Here is a 12,369-nt window from a genome sequence, read left to right as displayed (position 1 = left end):
GTATGATTGCAGAGGTTATGCTGTGAAGTTTCTTTGGGACTGGAAAATAATCTTTCCATTAGATGCTTTTCTCTGATCTTGCCTCTCACTTGCTTTACATGGTTGTGACTGGGCTGCATTTGTAAAAGCATCATGTGCCTCTGTTGCTCCCCACTCTGAGATGCTGATTCTTCCCCGCTAATGAAGAGAAGAGGGTCAGCTCCTGAGTCACCAGCAGTTGGGCTTCTCTGGGGTGGCTTCTCACTAAGTACTGTTTAGCCCAATTGTGCTTGACTATTTGTATTTTGCTGTGTTCCTCCAAATTAAGTTATCTATGCATACTGCCTAAATTGCCTTGTGCAGATGATGTAGATTTGTCAGAGAAATGTTTCCATATCTTAGGGTATGAACTGATTTAACTTGCTTTCAATGTTTCACAATATTGAAGGAGCTGTTGAGTTAATATTGAAGGCATTGCAAAGGTTTGTGGGCACCAATTTTGGACTTAACTTTTTTTGCAAAGTCCTGATAGTTACTGAGGTCAAATGAGTGAGTAGTTCAGCATTTTGCAGAATACAAGGTTTGAGTGTTGTTGTTGTTTTTTTTATTAAAGAAATCCATAAAACCAATGACATTTTATATAAGCATATGTGCTCTTCAGCACTTGAGAGCAACCATACAGTAAGAAACCAGTCGTCATATACACAGTGAAATAAAGAAAACCTATGTAGAAATATGGTAATTCCCATCCTCCAAAAAAAACGTCCTCCTTTTTGACCATGAAAAGATCATGGTTCTATACTTCTGAAAATGCTTTACTTTTCATTAATATTCAAAAAACTAATTTATCATGTACTTTCCTTAGTGCTTATTTATGGTGTTCAGTATTGCTATTGGCATAGAAAGGACTTGATGTTTAAGCAAGAAAAACATTGCCTAGGATGTCCTGAGTGCTCCTGTCTGGAGGCGGCGGGGCTGCAATGGAGGACAGAGATCAAGTCTGATGTTAAGCCATAGGATATCCTGTAATCATGAGTTGTGAAGCACCCCCGGTTGTGGTCTCCAGGGCAGAGAACAATGATTTCATAAGTACTAAAATCACAATGAGAACCATATGCTTGTCCTTGTAAGACCTGCTGCCAAAAGGCAAAAAAAGAAAGAAAAGCTTCTAAAACCAAGGAGGAAACAGCCTAAACTTGAAAATATTCCTCATCTGAACTGTTTAGATTTGTTGGCTTTAGTTTTAAAAGAAAAAAGGAGAGAGAGATGTGGGTGGGCTGAAGGTTGTCTAAGCATGTAATTCTTACCTGAAATCTGCCAAGTCAAGTCTTGAAGAATTTACCAGAAACAAGCAGACCCTTCACCATACAGAACTTTAAAGACTAATTTGGGAAATACAGTATCAGTTAGAAAGTATATAAACAGCTAGTGGAAACAGTGGGTAATCTTCTAGACTAGCTCATGACCATGATGTAGAAGCACCTTGGTTAATTTTAAGTTGTAAGCAGTAGCTATGCCCAACTTGGGGCGGGGGAACAGTAATGTCTTTTGTCTCCTGCTGTAGCACAAGCACATACTGCTGTTCTGAACTTGTAGCAGTTCCTAAAGGGACAGCCTCTGTGTCTATTAAAATAATTCTTATACCTATGCAGGACACCATAAAAACAGCAAAAGGTTTAATCTGGTATGTTAATGTCTTCAGAGTATCTTCCTGACATTCTCCTTCCCTTGTTCATCATTTTTGGGTCCTCCTTCAGCAGTTGATGTCTCCATTAGTGGTACTGCTTTGTGTAACCTAACAAATAGGACCATGTGTAGGATAAAAGACAGGTCTAATTTTTAACATTAAACTATAACCCTTTGGAGAAACTAACTTAGTTCTTAGATAAATCAGATCATAACTGATCAACTTCTACAGTATAGCTGTTGTAATGGAGATACTGCGTCTGCTGCTTGTGGCTGCCTTTCTTACGTATAGCAACAGTACGGCTGATCCACCAACAGGGCAGTTTGTGAGCGCACACCATTTTATTTTGACAAAATCAGCCAGATGAGCTCACTCCAATGATTTAAATTGTTTATGCCAACCCATCTAATTTTTGCCTGAAATTAAAGAGAGTTTACAAAGAACATGTAAAATCTCACCACCTCCCAACTTTATAGGAACCAACAACAAGCAGCAGTTTGGCTTGTGGATTCAAGCCTGCTTTGCGGAGAATCCTTAGTAAGAAGAAATGCTTTCTTGTCTTACCTCCTTGCTTCTCATGTTCGCAGCAATTAAGGCCTCAGTTCTCCTCCATTTCAGCTGGTCTAATTCGACTCTCTGTTCTTGTTCATAGGTTTCTGAAGTGGTTCAGTACCTCATGCAGTGATTTTTGTTTCAAATCTGTAATTACAGGGATATGTGACTTCTGCCTTGTTTGCACAGAATGAAAGACAGCTGACGTGGTCACTAGTTTTTGACAGGTCTGTGACAGCTTGTAGATCAGAGATATGCTGGCAGCGACTGACACCCTCCAGATTAGTGGTATTCAATGATACATGAACTTAATGTATCCTGGGATGGCTTCCAAATCACTCATTCATAGCATACTATAACTGAACTACTGAGGCTCGTAAGTATAATCATAACATGGCTAATGACCAATCAGAGAGTACAGTGTCCTAGGCAGGCAGGCAGGCAGGCTCTGCCCTGCCTCACGGTGTGACTGTCACTCCGAGCTGGTTAAGTAGCACTGAGTGCCTGCCGCTGCCGCATGTTCTTGCTTAAATGCTGACCAGGCATACAAATGACTATGTCAGAAAACACGAGAGACGTACCGGAAAGGTAAGTACCAATGCACGGTGTTTTCCGTTTGGATTAGAGGCGGTTCTGATCTTATAGTTGAAAATAGGAGAGAATCTGCAACCCACTGAAGCATGACTAATCAGTTTGCTAAAATGCTTAGCAATCTCTAGATAAAAGTATTTCTTTTTGCCCTGTTGTTAACAGCAATAAATGAGAATTTGTAGTATTTATGTAAGGTGTATATCTTAGTTCAGGTCTTAAGTTCTTTACTGGGAAACCACATCAAATGTCTGGTTTCCTTAGAGCATTAGAGAAGTGAGCTACTTACGTTATTGCTGCTGCTGCTGGGGATGGCACTGTGTTCATTATTCTTATTCCAGAAAAGATGTCAAGTGATTAACATATCTTATCTGTGCTTTGAACTTCAACAGTGCTTTTTTTGTTTGTTTTTTTTTGTTTTTTTAATCAGCTGTCTGTTTTAAAAGGGAGCATTTTGAAAAGGTTCACTGTATTTTTTTTTTTAATTCTCCTGCATTGAGATAAATTAAAAAAAAAACAGATAAAATGTTACTAACAATAATGTCTAAAGACTTTAAAACAGATGAAGGTGTGTTTATTACAGTGTTAAATATGCTGTTTGGTTCAGGGATGCAGATTTAAAAAAGGCAGATACAAACTGTAATTAACATGCAAACAATAATTGGCAAAGTTTTAATTATTATGGTAAGTAAGGCTCAGAGCAGCTTTCAGGAGTTAGGCGGACATGATACTGCATATTGTATGAGACAGGGTGCTCACGTGTATGCCCAGACTTGGTTAATCAATGTTTGCAAAGCACTTGGGAGGCTCTTGGGAGCAGGGCTGTTTGCAGTGCATCTGAAGCGTGGTGACAACAGCTACTGTGAACACTACTATGTAATGAGTCTCTCAAACTTATAATCCTGATTTTCATATATAGAATATAACTATGCTCTTTTTTTCTTTGTAGTAATTATTCTTAAAAACAAACCCAGAACACTATGCTGAAGTCCGTGGTTATTATTGATGCTGTCAGTTTGTTCTGTGCTCCCCTATTTTCCTTAAGATGATACCAGGATTTTGCTCTCTGTTTTTTTTTTTTTTTTTTTCCAGCAAGCTATGTGTTTTGCCATTTTTTAAGGAAGTAACAGTTTCCAAGTCACAAGACAGTTCACATCAGTTAGAGCTGTTGGAGTCAGGAAACTGGTGAGGGTTTGGGTTTTTTTTTTTGGTACAGGCTTCTATACCGCATATTAATGCAATATAGTTCTTCTGTCATGAGATGCAAGATGCCCATGTTCCACCTGCCTTGAAATTGGCCAGGTTGCCGTGACTTTGTTAGTGTAAAGTCTGATGTTTTCTTCTTTGGATTTTTGTACAGCAATTCTGATGGTGATGAACTTGGGCCAGATTTTTTCAGCTGGTCTGTATTATCCTATTGCCAGTAACCCAGAGACCAGCTGAGAACCCTCAGGAAAGGTCAGGCTGACATCTGAATGTTGTACAGGAGAAAAATACAGACTAAGCTACCAAGATAATCTTCTGACTCTGAGATGCAACAGCCTTTTTTAGGGAAAGTGTGTTCCCAGGAGCGCGCACAATGCAAAATTTTAACCAACTTACAAGACCGTAGTAGTTTATTGGTCAGGAACCGTACTGAGTATGAGCTGAACTCAAGCATCTGTTCCAGTAGCAATGAGTATAATAATCTGATGTAGTACGGAAACATTTCACCTTTAACAAAGCGACGGCATAATCATGATGCAACTAGCCTATTGTCTGGGTCAGACTTGCACCCAGTCAAGGTGTGTGCTGTCACCCAGTGCTGCTGTGTTCCTGCGAGCTGAGCTCATCAAATTACCATGCTCCCACATGGTAACTTCCACATGTGCAAGTACTTATTTATAGCACATGCTTCTCTTTCAGAAAGGAGAAAACCTGAATTGCTTTCCACATGCTGCAGTGTAAAGGTTTGGTTAAAAAAACCCAGTGTCTGAAATGGAAGACACCTTCATCTTTTGCAAGTATTAGAAATGAAATAGCAGATTATTCACATGGGAATAAGGCTAGCGCTGAAGGTGACAAATGCAAATGTAGCAGTGTTGTGCCAGCAGAAGGAGAACAGATGTGCTGAGTTTATTCTCTCTCCTGGCAGGTCACCTACATCAGACCTCAACATGGCATTGCACGAATGCATGGCGGCTCTGGATTTATTTCTTAGCAACAGGTTCTCAGATGCTTTGGCTTCCTTACAAGCAAAGTAAGTTGACTACTTTTACTAGCTTTCCTGTATTTATTTTTCTTTGCTTCTCCATCTTTCATGAGAATGGACTAGACAGCTTGTACTCTGTCAGTAGTCGTTAGACTGTATAGTTCTGGTTCGGAAAGGGGTAGTAAATAATATGCTAAGTTTTTGAGAAGACAGAAGAAGGACTTTACACTTGAGTAAGTAAATAACAGGATTGATCAGAGGTAACTGTAGAAAGTGCTGAATTGCTGTCTAAAGAAATAACCCTTTAACTGTAGAATAGTATGTGAGATTCTTACTCCTGAAAGAAAAAAAAAAATCTATCTTCTGTCTTTTCTTTTTCGTCTTTTAATGTATTTCGTGCATACAGGGGGAGTTTGTGAAATTGTGTCTAAACTGGCAACTGGTCATGAATGTTAGGTTTGGGGCATGTTACTATAGGTTTGAATTCATGTTATAAGTTTGCTTTGTGGCCTGTTTTCTTGTTTGTTTGTTTGATAGATACCTACTTTCAGAAATATTCTGACAACTTATCTTACAATTTAGCGTTATGATCATGTACCCTGTTTCAAAATTAAGTTACATGACTGGCCCAGCTGCAGGTAGTGACATCATAAAATAACTTCTAAAAGTTTTGGCTCTTTCCAGTTTCTGTTATTTTTGTACCTTGTCCTGAAGTTACCTGTGCTCTTGGCTTGTAAGTCTATTGTTATTTTCCATCTCTTCCCCCAGTTTGCTTCATTTATTTTTGAACCATCAGCAAATTACATCATGCCATCTTTCAGGTCACTGGAATATCAAGCAAGTGTAATTCATAGGTAGTGCAGGTTATATATTTTACCACTTCAGTTTGCCATTTCCTTTATCCTTGACTGCGTTTGTTCAGAAGTGTTTCAGGTTGTCAGTGATCTGATGGATCACATAATCTGAACTCCAGTTTCTCACATGCAAAAGTTCAGTGAAAACCCATACAAATGCTTTTCTGTAAATATTATGGCTCATGGTGTCTGCATTCGCGCATACCTGGATTAGGCCTCAGATATCCTGAAAAGTAGCAAGAGTAGCAGGTTGCAACAGCTGCCTTTTCTGCCCGATTATTCTTTTATTCACCTCACTCAGATACGTTATATGCAAGTAGTCCTCAGTGTTGTGCATCTCCTTCCCTTCCTCTTTCCATGTCCTCCTCAAGATATGACTGCTATGGCAGGAGCCACCAAAAGGGACTTAGTGTATATTTGTTATACATCAGGGATGACTACAGTAAATACTACATATCTGCTTTACTGAGGTATCAACCTCAGACTTTTTGGTATCAAAATCTGTAGATTACCCATTTAAGTGTACTCTGTAAAAGTTATTCTTGATAAACTGTGGGCTTGGATATGTTCCTAATACTGGCTTTATTCACAGCAGTATTGTGTTTTGTGTTTATATGTCATCAGAAGATATCATAAAAATGGTAAGAAGAATAACTGTGTTCTCATTAAATTCTGATAGTAAAGCCCCTGTGCCCATCTGGAAACACTTACTCGGGGCTTAGCAAAAAATAGGGAGATACTGTGCTGGAGGCAGTTTCCAAAACACTGCAAAAGCTAGTGAGGCTGTGTGTTTTTTTTCTGTAAATCCATTTTTATTCTATTGCATGTGGTTTTCATTTTACTTTGTTAGGCCCTGCAGAATTCATTACATGGGCTGACATGCTGTCTTTGCACCTGGAATATGAATGTATTGCATGTTGCAAAACCATTTTGAAACTGATTTTTCATGTTAGCGTGTTGTTAAGAGGAGGCCCCTATTCCTGTTGGCCCTTGGCAGTGACAGAATTCTGATCTTTGTGAGTGTAATGCAGAAACAGGAAGCTAGATTTCGCTCCAGATGATATCCATTATAGACACACTCCATCTCCTTAGGGAATGAAAAGGGTTGTAAAGCAGGCACATGTGGTAATATTGAGTATTTTCTTTGGGAATCATCAGTTCCTCACTGTTGCCTTTTAGCATGCTGAGATTTGAAATTGGTTTTCACAGTCCATAAACATGCTATCTTTGTTTAAAAAATACTTCTCAGTTTTTACACGCTTGTAAAGAATTTCTCATCTTAGATTTTGCAGCTTTTCCACTTATGTTGTGGGACATACTCTGCTTTGTATTACATTATTGCAGATTCACTAAATTACTCACATTTGGCTTCCACTCTCAATCTCCAGCTGATTTGTACCATGTGTAGCTGAGAGCAGATTTTGGCAATGTATGAAAGTTAAAACCAGCAGATCTTTCCTAGCAGCTTAAAAATAAATATCCAGGGATGATGTCTAGACTTGTGTTGAAGTAAAGCTCTTTTTTCCTGTTAGAAAAACATATCCTCCATAAAGAAGAGATGTAGTTTCATAAATATTTTAATCTGGCTTTTTTTTGCTTCATGTTACATAACTTTTTTTTCTGTAGCTACCTTTTAGGTTTTAGAGTCAGTTTTCTCTTTCTTATTAATATTCATTACACAACAGTGGCTTCCAACTCTCTCATGGTTTCTGCACTAGGTTTAATTAATTTAACCTCTTATATGGAATATTCATATCAAGTCTAAAAACTCCAATAAATTCTTTAAATTAAATCAACAAACACAACAGTGATTTTCGATATGTATCCTGTTAACTGTGACAATGAATAACATTACTGTGAAACTGTCCAGTTATTGGGGCAGGGAAAATCTCATCTTCTTCCTCAACCCCAAGATGCCTACAGTAAAGGAATTAAAAGCTGAGTAGATTTTTAGGTCTCGTAATTGCAAACATATCATCATCATTCAAAGAGTCATTTTTGGTGAGGTTTCCTCTTCCCCTCCCCGAGACAAATGTTGTTTAATTTAATCAACATTCTGAAGGAAAGCATGAAATAATTACCTGATAGCTTGCTGATGACAAACCATTTGGGAGAACGGTAAATGACAAAGATAAATTCATGACGTAGAGTAATCTGGATCACTGGCTAAGATGCAACACATCTGTGTTGCTGCTTACAGGTTTATACGTCTGAGAATGACAAACATAGGGCAGTTGACTTTGTTCTGGGAATAATCTCCCAAAAGTACCTGGAGGTGTTGGTGAAATGTTAATTTTAGTAGCAAGATGTCTGAAAAGGTAATTTCAGTCCTTGGTTGTATGTATATGGATGTATGAATGAGTATTGCAGGTAGGTGTGGGGAGGTTATGTTACCTCTCTGTTAGTTGCTTATGGAACCTTTGTTAGTGTTCGATGGTACCAGTTTACCACCACTGCAATTTTTAAAATAAGTCCAAATTACAATATTAGATGCTATTGTGTGCATTCTGATTAAAAAAAAAAATTAAAGAGGTTATTAAGGTTTTATTGGAAATACTCAGTTGAAATAGTAACTGTCTTCATTGGGTGGTGAAATATGCTTGCCCTTGCAGAAGAAAAGCAAAAATGAGGTCATTCGGTAGGGTGGAGGGACTTTCTCTGGGAACGGTTCTAACCGAGAAGATGGGTGAGTGTGAAATTGAGAACAGTAAAAGAGCAGGGGGAAGCACATGGAGAGAAAGAATGAAGCTCTAGTATCTAGATCTCAAGAAATATATATACAAAGTAAGTCCGGATCATATCATCACTTTTTTTTTTTCTTTGGTGATTTAGTTGCTCAGTATCACTGATAGGGGATTACTTCAGGTGTAGCAAAGGTTATTTTTTGGCTCTGAAAAACATTAACCAAACATGAGGGGCTCCTGAGGATACTTAGGGGTATTTCCCTCACTCCATCGAGCAACAGAATTAATGTATAACAGTGTATGAATACCTGGAAAACTTAAAAGGATTCAGTTAATCACAGCAAGTTATTGAATCACTGTTTAATTTAGGACTGTCTTAAAAGTTAACCTTAAAATTATCTTTCAGTTCAGTCCAGGTATCAAAATTTGGGGAGGCACATGTATTCCCAGGGAGAGAAAGTAAATGGACTGAGATATCTTTAAAGTTTGGCTTTTCCCCTTTAAACAAAGCCACTTTCTCCTTGAAAGAAAAAGAAAAGGAAGTGGCTTGTCTTGAAAAACAAACATGTGAAGTACACGTATTAAGAATGGGTATACTGAGGGTGGAGGTTTTGTTGAAAGGATATCCTTGTTTTATTGCAAACATATTTGAATATTCCATGTTATATAGAACTAACCGATCCCTTCTAAAAGTGTAAACAATTAAAATAGAAAAATATTGCTGAAGAACAACAATTTTTAAATCATGCTGTTTTTCAGGGGTGAATTAAATGCAAAGTCCACAGAGAGTTTCTGTGGCAGGAATTCATCCCAGATTCCGCTTTAGCTTGTTTCCCAAGTCTTTCTTACTGGATCTCCTAGGCTGGAAGACATTTTGATTCATTTTTATTATAACCTACACGGGTGCTGGGAGAATGCTGAGAGTGTGTGCAATCTATAAACCCTCTTCCTGCCGGAAGAGAGGTCTTTGCAATGGCTGCAGATAGGAGTTACTTGTTTTCCCTGAATCCTTGCCAAAGTTTTTGGCTTTATTTAAAAGAGACACCATCTGAAATCCCACAGAAAAATATTTAAGTTGGACAAATTGGGGTGGGAGATTGTCAGAAGGGAAGAGGAAGAAAAGGCTGTAGTCTTTGGCTAAGACTGGAACAATTTTGATAGGAAGATCTGTGTGATGAAGGTTCTACTTTGGCCACTGTTGTAGTATTGTGTTACTTATCTCCTTGATTCTGTCCTGAGTAACTGTCCCAAAATAGAAGAATAACGCCTGAATTCTTGTCACATGGTAATAGTGTTCATTAGATAATTCATTAACAAAACAATGATTCTTTTGTCCCGAATGGTTATCTGTGTGGTTAATTCCTGTGCTTTTTGTTATGTATGATAAATACCTATCCTCAGCTCAGAATTGGAATATTTTTAGCAGTTACTGCCTCTGGAGCTGTAGACATGATTTACTGTACAAACAGGAATCTGTTAGCATTTCTTGATTGTGTTAACCTCTTGCATGTCCTTTGTGTTTGATTTCTAGTTCATTTAGACCTAGTTCCCATCAGACTAATATGGTCCTGGCTTTGGATTTGTATTAGTTTTTTAAAAGTAATAATAAAATCAAATCAGCTATGCTTCAGCATCTTGTGTTTTCCTGCAGAACTAAAGACAGTATGTATCATGCACTCACTTACGCCACCATATTGGAAATGCAAGCTATGATGACATTTGATCCTCAGGATATACTGAATGCAGGAAACACAATGAAAGAAGCGCAAGCCACCTGTCAAAAGTAAGTGTGGGGAAATTCAGTCGACATAGTCCCTTCAGGGAAAAGTTCTGAAAGATGTATGGATTAAAAGAGGGCATGTCATTTCATAGGAATTGTAGGAAAATTCAGCTTGGAAGGAATGTCATGAGGTCTTCTAGTCCAGCCTCCTGCTCAAAGGAGGGTCAGCTATGAGGTCAGATGATGCTACCCCGGGTTTTTACCAGTCTGGTCTTGAAAACCTCAGTTTCCTGCAATATCTGATTTTTTTCTTGTCAGTTAGATTTTAGTCCTCTCTCCGCTCCCAGTTCTGCAGTGTCTAGAGGCCATTTACTGTTTATAAACAGTGCAAAATCTTCCCATTTGGTGACAATTGTGCTGTAGCCAGCTGCCTTTCTGAACCAGCCATGTTCCTGCTTCTCTACACACATGTACAAAATGAATCAAAAAGCCTGCTTATCTCCTTCCACCATCAAGACATTTTTCTGTGGGGGGTAAAAAAGACAGATCCCAGGATATCCATGTTGGCAAAATTCTATATGGAGGGTGCTCAGGTTTGCATAGATGGTGGGATAGCAGAGGGTTTGTTAACACTAGAGGAATGTTAATGCCTGTATGGATGGCCAGCTGAAAGGTACGGTTCTCTGTTGGTTGTGCTTCTTGTCAGAATGACCAAACGGACTTTTTTTGTAGGTTTAGGAAGAAATCTACAGTAGCTGATTCCTTCAGCAGCCTTGTGCACAGACAAAGCCTTGAACATTTTACTGAAGGTAACGCTACCTCTGACATGCTTTTAATGCTTTCCTCTTTTTCCCCTGGAATTGGAATTGGGTAGAATTGCTGACCCAGCATGTTTTTGCAAGTTGCTGCGTCACTGACAAAACTGCTGACTTGGCGTTTGCAACATGGCTGGTTTGCTGTTTTGGCAAATTGCTGTATCACCACTTTGAAAAAGGGAGTTTTTGCTCATTGTTGACTCGGTATTTCCAAAAATTGCTAGGTGAGGAAATCTCTAGAAAGAAGTGGGGAAATACCTAGAAATGTTCTAGATCCAAGAATTCCTGGAAGGCACCAGGGAAATTTCTAGGAAGGTTCTTTAACCATGTGTCATTACTCTTTGGATTACTTCAGTAGCCTAGAACTGAACATTGCAGCCAATTTGGAAAAGAATTTTCTCAGTCTTTGATTTGAGAGCTTATTCTTATATAAGTGGTCCAAAAATGTTTTAAATTAGTTTTTGTCTGATTGAATTTGTTTTTTCTTTCTCCTTCTGTGTGATGCTAGAGGAAATCCATGCAGAAATTTGCTATGCTGAATGTTTACTTCAGAGAGCAGCACTCACATTCCTACAGGTACAGATTCCTATGTGGTTCTTTGGAAAATAAGCAGCACAATGTCCACATACTGTTTTCCTTTATTAAAATTAGTAAAATGCTAGAAGACCCTAGTTTAATGTATTGGATTTAGACTCTTTCATCTGAACTAAATTTGGATTTTTTCTGAGTTATCTGCTGGGGAGATAGTAGCATGTCTTGTTATGCCTCTGGATTATCTAAAAATGCTTATCTCAATACACATAGCACTGAATACCTCATGATGTCCTTCTCCAGTCGCTTTGGATGTGTGAAATATCACCACAAATATTGTGTGTTGGGATATCGGATAAAAAAGAGATGGTCATTGTAGTTGTGCTGTGCTGGAATGCAAGGGAGATCTTGTTTCAGTTGGACTGATGTTTGCTTTCCCAAGACTGCTTTCTCACTTCTTTATTCTGAACGTGTATTATAGCCTGCCTTGCCATTAGGCTCTACACATGAACTTCACTGGTCAGTGCTTCCTGCCTTTAAAAGATGGAGCACGCTCCCTCTTCTTTGTATTTCATCCATCTGGAATACAGAAGTTTGATTTGCTTCAGGAATCAACATCAGCAATAGTTACTTGGGCTCCAGCTTGCAATTTAAACTGTTAATGATGATTGGAATAACTGGTTTTTCTTCTTGATTTGGCTGTGCTTGCTATATGACAGCAAGCCTCTTCATCTATGGCGAGAAGATAATAAAAGTCGCATTCATGAA

The 12,369-nt window shown here is 38.5% G+C and overlaps 1 protein-coding gene across 1 annotated transcript in view; it reads left to right on the top strand.

Annotated features, from left to right (window-relative positions):
* Positions 1-4,980: 4,980 nt before the first annotated feature.
* Positions 4,981-12,369, top strand: part of TTC39A (tetratricopeptide repeat domain 39A) — a 38,869-nt gene continuing 31,480 nt past the window's right edge. The window contains exons 1-4 of the mRNA XM_013950600.2: positions 4,981-5,045; positions 10,187-10,318; positions 10,988-11,064; positions 11,579-11,646. Of these exons, the coding sequence (XP_013806054.2) occupies positions 4,981-5,045; positions 10,187-10,318; positions 10,988-11,064; positions 11,579-11,646 (342 nt within the window). The remainder of the gene's footprint in view (positions 5,046-10,186; positions 10,319-10,987; positions 11,065-11,578; positions 11,647-12,369) is intronic.

This window comes from Apteryx mantelli, chromosome 8 (genome assembly GCF_036417845.1).
Source record: "Apteryx mantelli isolate bAptMan1 chromosome 8, bAptMan1.hap1, whole genome shotgun sequence".
In the NCBI taxonomy this organism is placed as follows: Eukaryota; Metazoa; Chordata; class Aves; order Apterygiformes; family Apterygidae; genus Apteryx; species Apteryx mantelli.
The sequence above is the reverse complement of the archived record's forward strand: the minus strand, read 5'-3'. Positions and strand labels throughout refer to the sequence as shown.